This window comes from Psammomys obesus, unplaced genomic scaffold (assembly GCF_907164565.1).
Source record: "Psammomys obesus unplaced genomic scaffold, mPsaObe1.curated_primary_1811, whole genome shotgun sequence".
Classification (NCBI taxonomy): domain Eukaryota; kingdom Metazoa; phylum Chordata; class Mammalia; order Rodentia; family Muridae; genus Psammomys; species Psammomys obesus.
Window position 1 is genome coordinate 13732544 of NW_026585580.1, and position 19690 is coordinate 13752233.

At 43.7% G+C, this 19690-nt stretch overlaps 1 protein-coding gene and 1 non-coding gene across 4 annotated transcripts in view; one reads left to right on the plus strand and one right to left on the minus strand.

The window, feature by feature from the left end:
* Kansl3 (KAT8 regulatory NSL complex subunit 3) overlaps nt 1-19690 on the minus strand; it is a 36261-nt gene that overhangs the window by 16011 nt on the left and 560 nt on the right. For 2 of the 3 annotated variants that reach the window (XM_055606744.1, XM_055606738.1), the window contains exons 1-9: nt 19517-19662; nt 18475-18739; nt 15763-15933; nt 6209-6299; nt 5883-6068; nt 2354-2485; nt 1769-1885; nt 1475-1576; nt 1287-1358 (exon numbers count right to left, since the gene is read on the minus strand). In XM_055606744.1, the coding sequence (XP_055462719.1) occupies nt 1287-1358; nt 1475-1576; nt 1769-1885; nt 2354-2485; nt 5883-6068; nt 6209-6299; nt 15763-15933; nt 18475-18689 (1086 nt within the window). In that variant the 5' untranslated portion in view covers nt 18690-18739; nt 19517-19662. Of the gene's footprint in view, nt 1-1286; nt 1359-1474; nt 1577-1768; nt 1886-2353; nt 2486-5882; nt 6069-6208; nt 6300-15762; nt 15934-18474; nt 18740-19516; nt 19663-19690 lie in introns of those variants that run through there. The other variant, XM_055606740.1, reaches the window with a different exon arrangement.
* LOC129677785 (U6 spliceosomal RNA) lies at nt 8396-8502 on the plus strand. The gene has a single exon (XR_008720259.1). It is a non-coding gene; the product is annotated as a U6 spliceosomal RNA (small nuclear RNA).

Genomic DNA, 19690 nt, shown 5'->3' on the forward strand with positions numbered 1-19690 from the left:
AAGGACACCAATAAATAAGGCCACCGTTCACCTTTGGGGCAAATAAATCCACTGTAGCTCAGCCTCTCCAGGATGCAGGGGGCACTGGGTAGCCCTGACACACCCGTCAGCCCCAGCTTTCCTTGCTTGTCCTAGCCTTCAGTTTTGTCAGCCATGTCATGATTAGGTGAACGGGAACACAGGCAATCATCACCTAGAGAACTGGAGCCCTGACAGGACCCTCACATACACCTGTCATGTTCAGTCCTGTCAACAGGAGCCCTCTTTACTTTGTTACTGAGAACAAGCATAATCAAAAGAACAAATGTTGCCAGGCTGGGAGAATAGCTAGAGCAGAGCAGCACACTTAGCTCACATGTGCAAGGACTTGCTCCCATCCCCAAAACACACAGAGAAACACCCCAAAACAGAAAAAAAACAAAAACAAAAACAAAAAAACCACAGACGCCAACACTGTCCCTTAAGTGTAGAAATCTCTCACCAGTGGTTTTAGCTCCCACAGAGCTGAGACTTCTCAAAGCAAGTGGCTACTGAGAGCTCTGTTCTGGGGTGTGCACAGTGTAGCAAATGCTTGCTCTCTCACCACTCTAGAAAACACACTTGACTATACTGGCTGGAAGAACCCGGGCTTTCAAAAGTCAAGGGCACTTATACAAACTGACATACACATGCAGGAAAAAAATGCCCCTTGATATTTATAAGCATGAATATAACAACAAAATCAAAACTACTATTTTGTACCTATTTGAAATGTTAAGAAGACAGCACAATATAATATTTAAGTCTTGAGAAAAGAAATTATTCTTTTTTTTCCCAGAGATATATGCTTAAATATATAGAAATGAAATATAGTATTTGGGACTATATGTTTTGTTTTCTTCCCCTAAGAAGTTTGGGCTAGCCCAGAACTCAGTATATATAGCCCAGGGTAGCCCCAAATCCATGGCAATCTTCCTGCCTCAGGCTCCCTAGTGCTGACATTACATGCATGTGTCATCATACTTTGGAACTTCAAAATAATCTGCAACACAGAGAAGGTGGGCAGGAATATGACAAAAACAAGCTATGAGTGAATCACTGGTAAAGCTGGGCGAAGAGATCCAGGAGTTACCCTATTCTTCCTACTGTAACATTTCCACAATAACATTTAAAAACTCAGACTGTCTCCCACAATGTGAACAGGTTCACACCCGAAGTATCTAGCACTGAGACAAACAACGAAGAACTCAACGTAACAACAGTAGTCAAGTTTTCAGTGACCTCCAAACATAACAGAAGTTACTTACATGACAAGCCACCAATGCTCCAGTATTCCATCCAATCAAGATGATGGGTTTGTGTGGGAAATGGCTGTGAATCTTTGTGGCGAGAGGAAAAAAAAAAAAAGACAGTAAAAAAAAAAAGACTGTGCATGGACAGAGAACAGACCCACATGACTGGGTACACTTCAGTGACTAAACCTGGGCATTCTCACCTCCAGCACTTTGCTTCTCACTGTCCCAATCATGTGCTCAAGGCACTGCAGAACTCCTACCTCACCACCACTGTTCAGCAGATGGGTGGATACAGGGATGACCTACAGGGAAGAAAGGACATCCATGCCAAGCTAAGTTTCAAACATCAATTCTGCTTAACTTATCCCAAATTTCTTAGACAAGTGACACTTAGATGCTAAAATTAGAGTTAGGGGACAAACCACATTGAGTTCAACAAACTTGACATCCTCCCACATGGCTTTCTCTTTAATCCTCCAAGACTATACCATCACCTTGCCTAAGCAGGAAAGCTGCGACTGCCAGAAGCGCTGGCGGCGTGAGGCGGGGAGCACGGAGCTGGAGGGACCAGAGGAGGCGATGAGAATCAAAGGAGAACCAGGCAGTTTACTCTGAGGAGACAGAATCCCATCCAAAAACTGAGTGAGAGGTATTCATCTAGAAACTCCCAGCAAGTGTGTCCAAACGGTTCTTGAACCAAGCACTGATCCTTTCGCTCAGGGTGGAAGAGATGGCTCAGCAGTTAAGAGCACATACTGCTCTTCCAGAGAAGCTGAATGCAGTTCCCAGCACCCATATTAAGTTAAGGCCTCACAGCTGCCTATAACTCAGTTCCAGGTGATCCAAACCCTCTTCTGACCTTCATGAGCACCTGCACTCATATGCGTGCGCACTTGTGCAAGTGCACATACACACACACACACACACACTTTAAATAAATCTTTAAAAAGAACCCAAGCTATTAGTGAGAAAAGGCAGGCCACATATCTTCCTCCTGCCAAGCCTCTAGGGCTCAGTCTGAATATTTATGTGCACATAAAGACTGCTGATGTTAAGTCAAGGCTGAATACCCAACTTACTGGTTTGTTATGAGAAAGCACACCAACAGCAGGATCCCAGGGTCTCTTGAGGAGGAGTGACAAGGCCTCCGCTCCTGCAGCCCCAGTCTTTGTGTTGGATGACACAAGCATCCGGTCGATCAAAGTTGGGATCTACCAAAAAAAAAAAAAAAAAAAAAGGGGCACAAATGCTTTCAGTGTGAAGTGAGAATGAGACACCTTCCCTCCAGCAGCAATCTGCAGCAGGAAGAACCCCACTGAGCTCTGAGCTCTTATACACAGCCTCAAATCAATGCAGAGTGCGCTGTGAAAGGAAAGCGGAGTTGATCCTCTGAAGGCAAGCTGGTTGGATGCACCAAGGAACAAGTTTCTTCCACCTCCACCCCCATGACTGTACTTCAGAACTTTCTCATATCAGAAAGCACACAGCAATCATGGTGACTTATGCCTATATGATCCTAGCAATTGGGAGGTGAATGCAGGAGGATCAAAAATTCAAGATCAACTTCAGCTAGGGGGAGGAGGGGCAAGCAGCAACAGGAGGTGGGGAACACAGACATGACAGCCTGGGATACAAAAGACCCTGCTTCAACAAACAGACAAACAAACAAATAAAAATATGGATATAGCCTTCAAGTTGAAACATGTATAGTGAACCCTATTATTGTTTCCCCCAAATATATCCTACTATATTAGATATATCGCTTTATAACGTGCTGTTTTTAACTATTCCCCAGAAAAATGACCACACCAATATATAAATATAGGCTTCAGACATGCTGATGCTGCAAAGAAATATCTTCATAAATCCCACAATACCCACAGAGAAGTCAAAACAATCTCAAGGAAAGAAAAAAAAAAAAGATTTTTAGGTGTTAAAGGTAGTTTTCAGAGGAATTTTAAAAGGTTTCAGAGACTAGAGAATATGGTTTGAGGTAGACATAAAACTCCAAAGGCAGTAGGCTAAGACAAACTACTCTTAACTCAGGGGAGAAAGAGAAACAGACAGACAGACAGAGACATGCAGAGACAGAAAGACTGACTAGAAGCTGGGAGTAGCTCTTAACCTAGGATTTGCAATTTCTTTGCAATTAATTATTTTGGGTTTAATTTCCACCCAAAATAATTAACTAAAATAAAATGAACAATGCAGTGTGGTATGTTACTTGAAATCCCTCTTCTGGCCTCCATATAAATATGCTTCAGATAAATAAGCTTAATAAGATTTGAAATCTGGGTCCAGTACTCAGGAAGCAGAGGCAGAACGGTACCCAATTCAAGGTCAGAAAAGGGAAACCCTGTCTCAAAATAAGTAAATGAAGAAAGGGAGAAGGGACACTAACAGGAGCTCTGCATGAGACTTTGGAAAATTATCATCTCTAGACTGTGTCAGTTAATTCACACAGTTAACAAATACCTCAGCTGCTTTTACAAAGCAGCGAGCTAATCCTGCAAAGGGATTTAATCTCAAAGGGTAAGAAAGATAAACCAATGGGGTGGGGTGGGGTGGGGTGGGAGCAGGGGAGCCCTATACTGCTGACAGAGCCATCAACAGAATAAGGAAACAGGCAGTATCTGAAGCAGCAATCCATGAGCTGAAACAGGCTTAAGATAGGCAGGACTCCAATGTGACATGAGGTATGAGTTATTAGTAAAGGCACAGCTAGCTATGGTAGCCCATCCCAGTAATCCCAGAACTTGGGAAGCAGAGATAAGAGGATTAAAGCAAGTTCAAAGCCTTGCTTTAATTTGTTCACAGAGCAAATTCCAGGTCAGACAGGGTCCCAGTGAGATCCTGTCTCAAAACAAAAAGCAAGGATGTATAGAGCTTATTCCAGACCCAGGTGGACTTCAGTAACAGATCCAGCAAGGAAGTAGGAGTATGCAGTGACAAAGGTTAAAGACAAACAGCAAACGCTCACCACCCCAAACTGGCCATCCTTTATAACCCCTCTAACCCCGAGCCACCACTCAACATTGCACACACTGAGCTCACTTACACAGTCTCAATAGGCAGCAGTTACCAATGAAACTGAAAAGCTTTCAGGCTCACTGAAATCATGGAAAGTCAGCAGGAACCGATTCCACCGAAGAGCTAGAAGACCAAGCTCCCCAGCCCTTCCAGCCCTGTATTCATTCTGCTTCGATACAATTAAGACCCTGGGTTTGCTGTCCCTTCTCTGCTCTTTCATAATGAAAGTAAAGGTGAAGATAGCTGGACTAAGAGGAGAACCAGTTGCTGTATAATACCTAGCAATATTTTAAAGAAAACAATAGCATATTCATTAACAACGTTAAGCCTGGAGCTAGAGGAACCTGGAGGCCACAGCCCAGCGCAGACACACCTTATATTCAGTGTGCTCACTGACTGGCACACCAGACTCGCTGGTGTCATGCCATTCCAGCTAGCCTACCCTGGACCCCAGCAATATATCTAGAGAGCACTAGCACCCACTGTGCACACTTAAAAGAGTCCACAATAACTTAAACCAGAAGTAGCGCAGATTTGTCTCTTCAAGCAGAGGAAATCATATCTAAATCCTAGCCAGGGTTAAGTGTGGCAGAGCTTCACTAGTCACCAAATATACTTCTTGTTGCTCACTTCCGTGCCATTATAATACAAAGTAAGTATTAGGTGAATGAAAACATGAGGTCAAATATCTTACCACACACATAACTCTTGTATCTAGTCCTGAGATTTGTTTTACTTTGGTACACTACCAGATTTCTTCATCTTTCTAACAAACTCAGCATTCTGCAACTCCAAAAAAAAATTAAGATTAAGAAACAATGAAATTAGAAGCTTTGAGGACATGACTGGGCAAAGGCAAGGACCTGGGCTGTACACCATGTAAAAGAAAACAAAGTAAGAACTGAATTAAGAACCACTGCCTATGGCCATCTTGTGCTGGAACGAAGCACATGCTCCTCAAGCCCCTAAGAGAGCTACCTGAATAACCCTCAGTGTTATTGTGGGCTTCCCATTTGCTTGCTTTTGTGTCAAGAACTCTACCTCATTCACTAACTTAATTCCTACAGAAACTTGCAGTGTAGACCAAGCTCAAAGAGATGGAGATCCACCTGCCTCGACAGTTCTGGGATTAAAGACGTGTACCACCACACCCAGCCTACCATCCATCTCTTGTAAGGAGAGATTTTAAGTCAGGCAGTTCCTTGCTATGTAATCCCTGGCCCTCTGAGGAGTCACAGATCTGCTTCTCACACCTCCTTATCAACGGTCCTCCTCCACAAAACCCTCATCTCCTCCACCACAATTCAACTCAGCCATGACTCAAAGCATGAGCTGCAAGGCTATTGAGGTTAAATATGCATTTTTGGTTTCCAGATGCCATACCTCATCCGTAAGACGGCAGGACTGAAGAAATTTACACCAAACACAAACCTAAAATGATACCCTTTTCCCATTTTTAATAGTCAAACTGTTAGCCTCAACCATGCTGACCTGGTCACATGGATTGTCCAAACCTACATGCTGAACCCCCAACAAATACTGGATGCTGCTACCAGGTCCGAGCACCCTCTGGCTTACCTTCCCTTTCAGTGTCTGCAGCGCATCCAAGTACGCCGCCAGCATGGGCAGGCTCAGGGTCTCCACCAGGGTGGTGTGCAGCCACTGGGTCAGCTTGGTGTCCCAACTTACGCTTGCCAGAGCCTGCCGCACCCTCCTTGCACACTTGTCCACAGCAACACGACGTAGCACAGGCTCATTGCAAGCCTGAAAGATGTTCATGAAAAGAACAAAACAAGAGTTATACTCGGCAGCAAACTGGCAGGGAAGGAGCACATGGGACACAAATAGGCAGCCAGTGAGCCCTGAACTAAGAGAGTTAACTACAGACAAATCTCCAGTCTTACCCCTTCATTGGCCAAGCGTGCAAGCCGGTCAGATTGCAGGGCCTTGAGGATCTTGTTAAACAGCTTGTTCTGAGCCATTGTCCAGCCAGTCCTATAACAGAGATTCTGAGAAATTACAAGTGTAACCCTGAGGATGTTTCCCATGTATGTCCACCATATAAAGAGATGCTGTCATGTTTTTGTTCCAATTATGAAAGAGGCCAAGGTCACTGAGCTAAAGCATGAAATGAAATCTAGCTTTTGGTCCCAGTCATAGAGTTTTTCAGAGCTCAAAAAGCTAATTACTTATTTACTGGCTAAAATAATCATACTAGTAAGCAAAGACATGGTATCAGCGCAGACAGGTTTCAATTCTTCGTACTATTTATTTTCTAGACAGGGTCTCACTCCAACCCCTCCTCCTCAGCCTGCAGAGTGCTGTGATTACGACAGGCCACAGTGCGTGACTCAGCAGACATCTCAATGTGCTGCACTAGAAGCACGGGAGTACAGTAAGAGCTCTACTCAAGCCAGTTTGAAGAGCAAAGACATAACAGCACTACAAGCACAGTTCTCCAACGTCACAATATTGCACCCAACACAAGTTTTTTTCTTTTTCCACAGATTTTACATTTTTCTGTCACAAAAATTAGCACAGTAATGTTGACATTTTAGTATCCTAGCATATGACAATGCCATTAAAATATTTACCTCCTTACTGACAGCTTTCTGTGTCCTTCTACACCAGAATCAACTACAATTACAAGCCTATCTTACTGTTTTCAGCCCACACTTCACTACCAGCATGGCGGTTCATGCCTCACCTCACTCCCCTCCCAGCAACCTTAGTAATCTTGACATCAAACCATGACTAGTCATCTTAGAGGCAGGAGGAGAAAGGTAACAAAATATGTATTTAAACTTTACTCACTCTCCCTTCCATCAGGAAACTCCCAAGAAGCCAGGCATGGTGGCGCATACCTTTAATCCTAGCACGCAAGAGGCAGAGGCAGACAGATCTCTTTTGAGTTGGAGGCCAGCCTGGTCTACAAAGTGAGTTCCAAAGGGCTCTGCATAAAGAAACCCTGTCTCAAAAACAAAAAAGCCCAAATAAAGCAAACCAGACCTCCACTGCCTGGTAACAGATTTACATTTAGGGACTGGTGAGATGGCTCTGTGGGTCAAGTGATTACTACTGTGCAAGCATGAGGACCTAAGTCTGTATGGCTAATACCCACGTAAAGCTGGGCATGCTGACATGTATCTGTAACTTAGTGCTGGGAGGTGGGGAGAGAAAGAAGGATCCCAGGACTAACCAGTCAGCAAGGGCTTGGTTCAGTGACAGACCGTATTGTACGAACAGAGATTACAGGAAGATACCAGAAATCAATCTCTGGCCTCCACCTGTATAAACACAGGTAAGCACAGCTATATAGTCCACAGTATTCTTGAATACACATAGACATACATGCAGCACACACACACCAAACAAATAAAATGTAAAAAACAAAAGTTAAACTTCTTGTAATGAGCCATGTGGACGCCAGGATCTTCCCAAAGATTGTCACTCCTGGTTCAGGGTGCTCTTCGAGCCTGAGCAGCAACCCCCATTCCCTACACACAGGCATCAAGAGCAGCCCAGCACCTGCACCTTTTTCCTTTTCTGAGCTCAAACAGTAATGCCCTCTTTCCTACCTTCTAATGCTTCCTTGATCCCTCTTACCCCACTCTGGTATTCTCTAGCTCCATCTTTTCAGCTGTATCACCACCTCACATTCTAGCCACACTGTATGTATGGCTTCCTTTGTTAGAATGCAGAAGCCATGAAAGACAAGATTTTTATGGTCGAGTTTTAATGCTGTATCCCTAGTACATGCAACAAATGCCCAACACACTGAGGTATTAAATATCTGGGAATAAACAAACCAATTGTGCACACTACATTCTAAATGCTCTGAACAGCTAGCTTCATCCTGTTCCCACACACACACTCTACTAAGCACACAGGTTCTAAGCAACAAGAAGAACACAGCAGGAAGACTTACACTCAACATTCAACCAAGCTCTTTAACACTCTAAGGTGGTCAAGCTGCAGAGAAGCTACTTGACATGGTATCAACAGTCTCCATTTCTTAGCTCAGGGATCAGTATCTTTTCCATCACACCTTACCTTATTCATCAATATACTTCATTAAAAAAAAAAAAAAAGTGCTCGCTCTGGCAGCACATATACTAAAATTGGAACAATACAGAGAAGATTAGCATGGCCCCTGCGCAAGGATGACACGCAAATTCGTGAAGCCTTCCATATTTTTTAATTAATAAAAAATAAAAAAAAAAAGAAAGAAACAAACAATAAGCCTGGAAAGATGATTCAGAGGTTAAGAGCAATGACTGCTCTTCCAGAGGAGTCGGGTTCAATTCCCCACATGACGGCTCACAACTGTCTATAATTCCAGTTACATAGGTTCTGACACCCTCATACCAATACACATTAAATAAAATTGAAATTATTATGGGGCTGGAGAGATGGCTCAGAGGTTAAGAACACTGGCTGTTCTTCCAAAGGTCCTGAATTCAATTCTCAGCAACCAAATGGTGGCTTACAACCATCTATAGTGAGATCTGGTGCTCTCTTCTGCTGTGCAGGAATACATGCATATTCATTTCTATAGCTTATGGGTCTACAACTACTAGTATCACGGCCCAGGGACTATACAGATGAAGGACAAATTACCCTTTTAATTCATTCTGTTCAATTAACTGAACAAATATTTACTAGAAGCTCCTTTTCTCTCTGTAAAATAAAATCTCCACCTACCACACAACTTACATGGTCCAGGAGAAGCCTAACCAAGAGGCAGGACTTTATTCTATAAAGAAGAGGGAGCTGTGTATCAAGTCTTCTTGTTTAAAAACAGACATGGACTAGATGATCTCTAAGTTACTTAAAATTCAGGTTAGTTATGAACGAGAGGAAGCAGGCAACCCCTCTTCAGAAATGCCATCACCTCCCACCTTGGTAATAGAGACCTAGCCTCACCAAGTATCCTCCTGCTAAGTTAGGGCCCTGTTCTCCTTTTCTTGAGACAGACTATCAAACCTCTCAAGTTGACCTCAAACTTATATATCCAGGCTCACCTCCAGCCCTTGGTCTGCCTGTTTCCAGCTCTCGAAAGCTGGGATTACAGGAATGCAATATCACACCTTGCTAGCCTCGCCTCCTTCTATCTGCAAAGCTTTCCCTGCAACAGGTAAATCCCTTCTGAGCTCCCATTATTTACCCTCTTGTAATAACTGTGGAGGTAACTAGAAGCCGCCTTAGGTTCCTAGACTGTGTTTTTTCTCTTTTCCCCTAGTTCTCTTGGCATGACATAGAATCGTGTCTATATTTGTTGTGGTTTGTTACTTAAAGAGACAAATATTTTTTGAGTATTTTCACAAACAATTTGGAAATGTAGACTGAAAGCCTTAGCTCCATTTGGAAAAGGCTTGTTGGTCCCTAGCCCGTTGGTTCATACTCCTTTTCCTTCTGGTACTGAAATGCACAGCGCATTTACCCTAGTAGCATCTCTCCATGTACAGTGACTCTCAGGTGAGCTTGAGGCTTGATGTGTAGAGGTTGGGAGGAAACAGAATGTTCACAAACAGTATAAAAAAAAAAAGCTTCCTGGAGACATAATGTACTGCTTGTTATTTAATCATTGGTTAAATTTTACCCTATTTTTTGGGGGAAAGGGGATTCAAGAGAAGATTTCTGTGTAGTCCTGACTACACTGGAACTCTACAGACAAGGCTGGCCTAAAACTTAAGAGATCCGCCTGCTTCTGTCTCTCAAGTGCTGGAACTAAAGACACTCAACTGCACCATCCAACTGAATTCTACCCTATCTGTAAGCACTAAGATTATACACGTGTGGTGTATAAATCTATATGCATGTGGGTGAGGTGTCCATGTGTGCACATGTGGAAGCCAGAGGTAGAATTTGGGTGGCCTATATTTCTCCATATTGTTTTTTGAAACAGGTTCTCTCACTGACTCAATGCTTGGCTAAATGGCTGGCCAGTAAGTTTCAAGGCTCTCCTCTTCCTCCAACACTGGGGTCACAGACGTGTCACTCTGACCAGCTTTTTTTTCACAAAGATGCTAAGGATCCAAACTCAGGATCTGGTGCTTACACAGCAAGCACTTTATCCTCTGAGCCATCACCTCAACCTTTCCTTATTCTTTTTTTACCCTATTTTCATGATGAAATCAAAATGATATGAGGAAGAAACATGATCTGAACAAAAGAGGAAAGCTAAAAATCTATTTAGAAATGACTACAACACATGAAATTAAATTTGAAAGCCGAAACATTTGAGAGTCTACACGCTCAGAAAAATTCTTAGGATTGTTGCTGCACATACAACAATTGACCCAGGAACTGAAATGTGTTCTATGCATTGTCAGCTTTGTGAGAGGCTAAAAAATTAAATGGGCGGGGGGGGGGGTGTCTAACCCAAGATTAAGATAAAGAGTGTGCTAAAGATATAATTAAGGAAAAATTCAAAAACAGGAAAGCAAATTTTAATTATGAGCCTCAACAGGCAGGGAGCCGATGGGAACGATGGTGAGTCAACTGACCCCTCCTCCCCTTGGGCCTAAATCTATTTAATTTTCATGAGTGCAAGAAATGTACTTTCTTTATTTCACAGATGAGATCAGTCTTTTGTTTTCTTTAGTCTGACCAACCTGAATGATATGCTGACCTCAGGCTCGTCATAGTTAAAGTAAAATAACATACTGGTCCTAGAAAACCTGACTCACTCTTTCTTTTTCTCTCTCCCTCTCTTTCTTTCTGAGACAAAAGTTTATAACCCACACTGGCCTCAAATATGGATCCTTCTATCTTTGTTTCCCAAAAGCTGAGATTATAGACATATACCACAAAACCAGGCAAACCAGTATTTTCAAAGGTAATTATTAATTCCCTGATTCTGTTCCAAGGGAGACTGATTTAATGTAAAAATGTCAACAGGAAGCCAGGTGTGGTGGTGCATGCCTTTAATCCCAGCACTCAGGAGGCAGAAGTAGGTGGAGCTGTGATTTGAGGCCAGCAGAGTCTACAAAGTGAGTCCAGGACAGCCAAGGCTACAAAGAGAAACCCTGTCTTGAAAAAAAAAAAAAAAAAAAAAGAAATTTTTTAAAAGATTTAGTTTTATGTGTATAAATGTTTTGCTTTCACGTATGCATATGCATACGTGGTGCCCAGAGGCCAGAAAAGGGCCCTGAATACCATGAAACCGGAGTTAGGGTGTGTGCAAGCCACACGGGTGCTGGGAACAGAAACCTGGCCCTCTGCAAGAAGAGCAAATGCTCTTAATTGCTGACCCACCTCTCCGAACCCCAGGGCTCTTGTGTCTATGTGTGCGTGGGGTATGTGCGACATATTTAGGAGGGGCATGTGCCATGCCACTTACACAGCCAGAAAATGACTCTGTGGAGTGGCTTCTCTCCTTCCAGCCTACATGGGCTCCGTGACTGAGCTCCAGTTGTCAGACTTGCACCCGGTTTGTTTTGTCAACTGCCATCTCACTGCCCGTCTAAGGAATTTACTTACTTATTTTTATTTGTTTGTTTGTTTGTTTGTTTGTTTGATTTTTAGTCCTCTCTACATAGGCCCAGCTGTCCTAGAACTTTCTAGGAAGAACAGGCTGGCTTTCAAACTCAGAAGTCTACCTGCTTCTGCCTCTCACACACTGGAAACCACTATGTGTAAAGAAAATTTTTAAGTGAAAGTCAACAAGGATAAGACAAAGAACATCAACCAAGTCACACAATTAAGAAAGGAAAAAATTAAAAAAGGAAAAAGAAAACGGGCCAAGCAGTAAGGAACCAGAGAAAACAACTCAAAGATCTCAAACTTGAAATATCAAACATACAACCAGATACACACACACACACACGTCTTAGTATAGAGTATCATAGCATACACATATCATAGTATATAACCACACAAAGTTCAGAAAAGGAGAATGGGAAGCCTTTTGGTTGAAATTCTGAAGTTCTAATTTCTAAGATACAATAGCTTACTTTCCAATGCTGAGTTGTTTTCAAACTAAAATGGTAGCTGTTTTAAACTCATCTGACTGTGCTGGGTGGTACTGATGCACACCTTTAGTACCATCACTCAGGGAGGCAGAGGCAGATGGATCTCTGAATTTGAGGACAGCCTGGTCTACACAGTGAATTCCAGGACAGCCAGGGCTACATGGAGAAATCCAGTATTAAAAAACAAAACAAAGAGCTGGGTAGGGTGGTGCAAGCCTTGAATCCCAGCACTCTGGGAGGCAGAGGCACGTTTATCTCTGTGAGTTCAAGGCTAGCCTAATCTACAAAGTCCAGGACAGCCAAGGTTGCACAGAGAAGCCCTGTCTGGAAAACAAAAGCCACGCCTCATCTAAGCAAATACCTTATGTTTTGTCAAGTATCTTCCCAAAGGCAGTGCATCTAACACAACTTTCCATAAACAGACTGGGTGGGAGAGGAATGCAGGTGGCCCAACATCTTCAGGATTATATTACTTTGCCACTAAATAGAACTCTCAAAGAGCCTCTGTTTTTATATGACTGACACACAGACAAAACACAGCATGACCTAGACCCAGTTAGCTATCTACTTGGATAAGATACTATAAACACATGAGGACTGTAGAACATATGGTCCCCAACCCCACTATGAAACTCTTGTTCAGTGCAAGAGCAGCCATGGGCAATAGCTGTATTCCAATAATTGGTATTCATAGACACTGAAGTGAAAATTTTGTGTGTCATGAAATAACATTTTCCCCAACCACTTAAAAACATAAAAAACAACAAAAACAAAAACAAACAAACAACAACAACAACAACAACAACAACAAAACTACTCTTATGGCATACAAAAGCAAAAGACAACTCTGGCACATGGGTCAGTTTGACAACCCCTGCCTATTCTACACAATTAAGCAGAGATACTAGGATTAGGTAGTGTGTAGTGAGAATTATGATTTGCCTCAAGCTCTCGCAGGGGCGTGATTTTGCCAGCTGCAGAGAGTTTACATATGGAATTCTAGGACTCTTAAGAAGGACTAAATGGGCCAGAGTCCCAGGAGGCTGCAGCTGCTCCCTCTGGTGCTGCTTTTGCTGGTTGCTGATTGCTTTTGTTGTTTGCTGGATTGTAGGTTGGAGATACTGACAAAGAAGATCAAATTTACCTCAAAGAGCCTGACATCCCTAATCAGCAGGAAATAGTCTAATGAGATCTATGTCCCCTTTCCCCTTTATCCTTCTTTCTCTCCTACCTATGGGGGGGGGGGGGCTGGGATAGGGATGGTGTAGGAAGGTAGGAAAAAGAACCCAATAAAGTAACCAAAAAGCCTGGCTACAGTGGTGGTAGTAGATTGTTTCCTACACCCAAAACAATCTGTGGGCAGTTTCTACTGAGTAATTCAAGAGGTGGGGAAAAGAGCCCCAACAAAGAATGGGAAGTTTCTGACAAGCCTGTATGCCAGTAGTCCCTCTGAAGATAAAAATCTCGATTCTAGGGTGCTGTGCTATAGAGCTGTCCATGAAGTTCTCAGTGTGGGAAACTGTAATTTAACATGGCTTACACAGGAAGAAAGGAAGCAGCAACTTAACAATCAAGGGAAACAGGGCAGTAAGATGATTATAATCATAGCAGAGGCAACGGAAATCTTTCAAACAAACTACAGAACAATGATGACCTCTTTAGCTAATAAAGTAAGTACTAACAATGAAACCAGCTACCTGCACAAGTGACCTAACTAATGAGATAGCTTAATGGCTGTTGCTAATAGGACACCTCCCAAATCTTACCAAGACACAGTAACAGTTTATTTCAGAGTAACAAAACCCTATCAGAGTGCAGTGGGGTCCTAACTGAAGGATGAAGCTCACTCTTGAGACTGGAGAAAGACAAGCCAAAAATAGGATCTCTCAGGTGTTTTCTGAAGCACTCAGGAGGTGCACGGGCATCTGGTCTACTTGGTGTGTCCATCTTCCTGTAAAGATCCTCCATTCACCCACCCCCTATGGAACACAATCGCTTCTCAGACTTTTCTACACACCCTGGCCAAGTATTCCACTATCTCTTCTGCTTTGCAGTCTTCTCTTTCCTTATAAATTAAGAAATTAGTGACCACACTGATGGCACGTGCTTTGGCCTTCACAGTAAAACCATGTATAAAAATAAAGAAAAGGCACGTGGTGACACACACCTATCATCCCAGGACATAGCTGAGGCACAGGATCAGGAGTGCAAGGTCAACCTATGTTACAACAGAGACCCTGTCTCAACAGTCAATAAAGGGGTAGAGATAGCTCAACAGTTGTGAACACTTGCTGATCTTCCAAAGGACTAGGGATCAGTTCACAGCATCCACAGTCTCCTAAGTACCTTCAGCTCCAGAAGATCCAACAACCTCTTCTGGCTTCCAAGGGTACCCACCACATTCGGCATACATTGGCATACACTCAAGACACATATCCATTAATATAAAATGCGTCTTTGAAAAGGAGTGACTGAAGGCACTGTTATGTACTATGAAGTCTAATGACTTTAATAAACATAATCAAGGGTTAACTGATTTTTACCATGCATGTCTGTCTGAGACTGTCAGATTCCCTGGAATTGGAGTCACAAACAAGTGTGAACTGCCAGATGGGTCCTGCGAATTGAACCTGGGTCCTCTGAAAGAGAAGTCAGTGATCTTAACTGCTGAGCCATTCTTCAGCCCCTGTGCTCCTATTTTCTAATAGTTGTATTTTTCTATTTTTAACTGTGTATGTGTGTACACATATGTGTGTGGATGTGCAAGCAGGTGTCCAAGTAGGCCAGAGGCACCCTTGGTCCTCTAAGGAGGAGTACATACTCTGAACCTCTGCACCATCTCTTTAGCCTCTCTCACCATTTTTAAAAATTAAGTTCTGTCATGGAGTTATATCCCCAACCTTGCAATCTGGATTTTAAATCAATTCAAGCATTTTAGCTTTGCATGTGATTCCAAAACATTTACTACTGTAACTGTAGATCATATAAATGCAAATTTTACAAGCATAAATTTAGCTTTTTTAGGTAGGTTGGGCATTTCTTCCATTGCAAAACCTCTAGTTAGTCACACCTATGCCCAGCCAGCCAATTTATGGCTTTGTGGTGCTGGGGCCTCATACACACCAGGAAAAGTTTCACCACTGTGCTATATCCCCTACCCCCACTTCTGATAAAAAGATTAGAGTTCACTATGCTGCCCACACTTGTCTTGAGTTCAAGTGCTCCTCCTGCTTAGGCCTTCCACAACGCTGCAACTACAGACATCTGTCACTACACACAACAGCCACTGTGCTGTAGTTAGGGAAGCAGCTGAGATGCATCCCTAATCCCAGCTAGTTAGGGCAGTGGGCGGAGACACAGTGCACAGTGAGGAGAACATCCCACTTACATGGCCGTAGTGAACTGTTTCAATGAAGATGATACCAAAGAATGACAAACACTAACCATTAACCCCAAAGTCAACCTAGCAAGGAGTGGCCTACCTGTTGACATGTTCTTCCCAGTCTTCTGGTGGGGGAGGGGCATCTGCATCTGTCCTGGCGAAGATAACATGCCGCTCACACTCATTCATCACGCTTCGTGCCTTCTGATTGTCATAGAGTGGAACAGGAGTTGACGTGACCGTCTCCACATCTATTGGAACGTCTGATTCACTGTAAACAGGTGAGGAAATAGGACCAAGCCACACACACTTCACACAACACAGTGCTTAACAATCATCTGGTTGCCAAATTTTAAAAAAATGTCTACTGAACATCATTAGTTTTAAATGATTTTTATATCCACAAGAAAATTTTGATCCAGTCATCTTCCCAGACTCTCATGTAGCTCTCACCTTTCCCTGGTGTGTGCCAGGGAAATGCAAGGTCATTACACTTTTAGTAGCTTTGGTTTTTCTTTTGAAACAGTTTCACACTGGCCTGCAATTGACCACGTTGCCATGTAACCATGTTGGCTATTTTTGCACTTGGTTGTTACTGTTTCATTTAAGATTTAAAAACAAACTATAAGTGGGAGTATGTGCATGTGGGCTCAAGTGCACAGAGGCCAGAGGCATCTGACACCGATGCTTGGACTGAATCTGGGTCCTCTGCAAGGGCAGTCTGTGATCGTAACTGTTGGCCCATCTCTCTCCAGCTACTAGCCTTAACCTTGACACTCTCCTTGTCTCAGCCTTACCAAGGGCTGGGATTATAGGCATGAGCCACCACACCTTTCTCCAAAGTCTTTTGCAGCTAGACAAAAAGTAACAAGCAGATATTTAAATATATATATATATATATATCCATGAGCAAATAACTGGCTATCTACACATAAGGACCAAAGACAGAAGCTATAAACCACAAGTGGCTATTTAAACTGATTAAAACAAAACAGAATTAAAAATTCAATTCCTCAGAGCTGGAGAGATGGCTCAGCAGTTAAGAGTGCCTGCTGCTCTTACAAAGGACCCAAGTTTGATTCCTAGCACAAACATGGGGTGACTAACAACCACCTAATTCTAGACCCAGGGGGAACGGATGCTTCTAACCGCTAAGGACACTGGCACTCAATGAACATATCCATACTCATAAAGACAATTAAAAATAAATCTTCCAATACAGTAATTCAGTTCCTCAATCACTGACTCTCATTTTAGGAAAACATCATGAGATACAAACACAAAGCAAGTTTTACACACTAAAATAAATAAATAAATAGGAATCAGATTCTACTTAAAGAAGGTTTTCAGTCATGCCCCAGGCCGGAGGCATCAGGATTATGCTAGATTGTTCCCCCAAGGACCTTGAGGAAAAGGAAAGCCAACAAAACATTACTATCATTAGGCAGGAAGCATCAGGATTATGCTAGATTGTTCCCCCAAGGACCTTGAGGAAAAGAAAGCCAACAAAATGTTACTATCATTAGGAAATAAAAACTCACTCTTCTGAGTTGGGTGTTGGTGTAGGTCTTTAACGCTAACACGTGGGAAGCAGAGGCAGTCAAATCTCTGTGAGCCAGCCTGGTCTACAGAGAGACTCTGTCTCGAACAAACAAATAAACAAACCACTCTTCTAAGCCACACCTCTGACTGCAATCTTAAATAGGAAGGTCAAAAATTTGCTGCCAATCTGAATTACTCAGCAAGTGCCAGGCTAGCCAGGAGTGCACAGTAAGACCCTGTCTCAAACACACACAGGCGGGCACGCGCGCGCGCGCGCACACACACACACAAACACACACACTAATCAAGGTGGCATACACTTATAATCCTAGCACCTGAGAGGTGTATGGAGGGAGATCAAGAGTTCAAAATCATCTTAAGTTACACTATTGTCTGGGGGAGGGGGGGGTGCGTGTGAGAGAGAGATAGAGAACACAGAACAAACTTCAAACTCCAGAGAGAGAGAGAAAACACAAAAACGTCAAAACTCCAACAAACAAACAAAAACATCTTCTACACATTTAACGCTCCCTCTACCTCATTAAGACTCAAGGTGAGTGTGTGTATAGAACGCAAAGGAAAAACAAAACGCTATGCTTGATGAAAGATTAAACATGAAGTCAAAACAAAAACAAACTCAAAATCTCTTATCCAAAAACTTGTAACGATCAGACTAGAACATTTGAACAAATCCTGATATGGGTGAAATTAGAAGGTTCAAAATAATTACTTAGGTAAATGTAACCAAATCACTTATCAGAGAGTAAATTTTTGAAATGTTCTTATCCTCTAACATGGGGTGGCTGGAAATGAGATTTAGGAAGGGTTTAGAGTAAGCCACAGGTGGCTTTCTGTGGGGAGGTAACAATGAAGGCAATGCTTTGGGAACTCAGAGCGTTTACACTGAAGCCAGGGACCTCAAACAATAGATTATAGCCACTGTCAAGCAAATAAGATGCTTCAGTAAACTGGGAAGGAAATTCTTCAGCTTCCTCTTTCCATACAAGTTTTATTACTCTTATCCAAATGGACTAAGCTGTATTTCCATTCCCATATCTCGCTTTTCTTATTCACATTTGGAAATGTCTGTGAAGATGTCCATACTTGCCCTGATGTGCTTATGCTACTCATCCAAGCTCTCCAGTCACCCTTCACCCCCAATCATTCCCACGAGCACCTCTCTAATCCCCACCACATGATCACTGCCACCGTTCGGCAGAAGTAGCCCTTAAGAAGGAAACCCAAACTCACATGGCGTTCTCAAACTCACATAGTATTCTCCTGCTGCCGACGGGGCGTTACAAAGAGCATGCGGGTGGGGCGGGCACTACTGGCATCCGGGTGGGCACTCCATGGCTTTGCATAGCTATGATCCAGGAAAACGAGGTCCAGTTCCCGCTCATGCACTGAAAGCTGGAAGAGCAGGGAGGTCCCCATCCGGCGGGCTGAAGTCTGGAAGTCCCTCTCCCCACCCCGGTGGGCCATGTCAGTAGCCGGCAGCCAAGTCAGGGTGCAAACATCTGCATGCTAGTCACCTGCAGTGAAATTCGGCTGTCAGTTCGGTATCTTCACTTTGTCCCACCTTAACACTATCAAGACACGCTTTTATGCCTCACTATCATTTGTGCCATGTATTACGCACATCTCTGCCCTCCAAGGGAACAGTTCCCTCACCACTACCAGAAAGGTGCTGGTGGCAAACAAAAATCCACAATTATGTAACTGTAAACTGACAAGATTCCACAGCTCACAAAGACATGAACTCTGCAAGTCGTGGCGGTGTGTGCCTTTAATCCCTGCACCCGGGAAGCAGAAGCCAAACGGATGTCTGTGAGTTTGAAGACAGCCTGGTGGCCTGGTGTACAAGAGTGAGCTCCAGCCAGAGCTACACAGTGAGATCTCCTCTCAAAAGAAAGAAAAAAAAAAAAAAAAAGGCAAAGCAAAAACCAAAGACCTAAATTTGCTGGGCGATTTCCTTCCTGGGTGGTAATCACGAATTCTGCAAAGGCTGAAGATCCCTACTCTCCACCCTCTAAAGAGGACGTGGACAGGGCCGGTTGGCTCGGGCGCCCCTGGAACAACAGGCTGGCACCGCGGGCCTCCAGGAAGCTGGCTGCAGCCAAGGGCTCCAGACCTCGCCGCTTTGGGCTGAGATGGAGGGGAGCCTCCCGGGGTCACGCTCCACCAACCTTGCACCGACCTCATGTTAGCCTCAGTTTCGAAAAGACAAAATCGAGCGCCCGTGCCGGGACCGGCCCTCAGGAGGCCTTTCCTCCTCAGCCCTCCCTCGCCGCGGCGCCCGGCAAACTGACCGCTCCTTCCAGGGGTTCCCGCCACCGAACCACAAAACCTCCAAACGGCCCACCGGGCGGCCACGGCGGCGGCTCGGGGGGCCACGGCGACTTGGCCAAGGTCATCCCGAGTTCCCGACGAGGAGGAGCCGCCCGGCCCCGCCTCCCCGGGCCCTTCCCGGCCCCGCGCCTCGG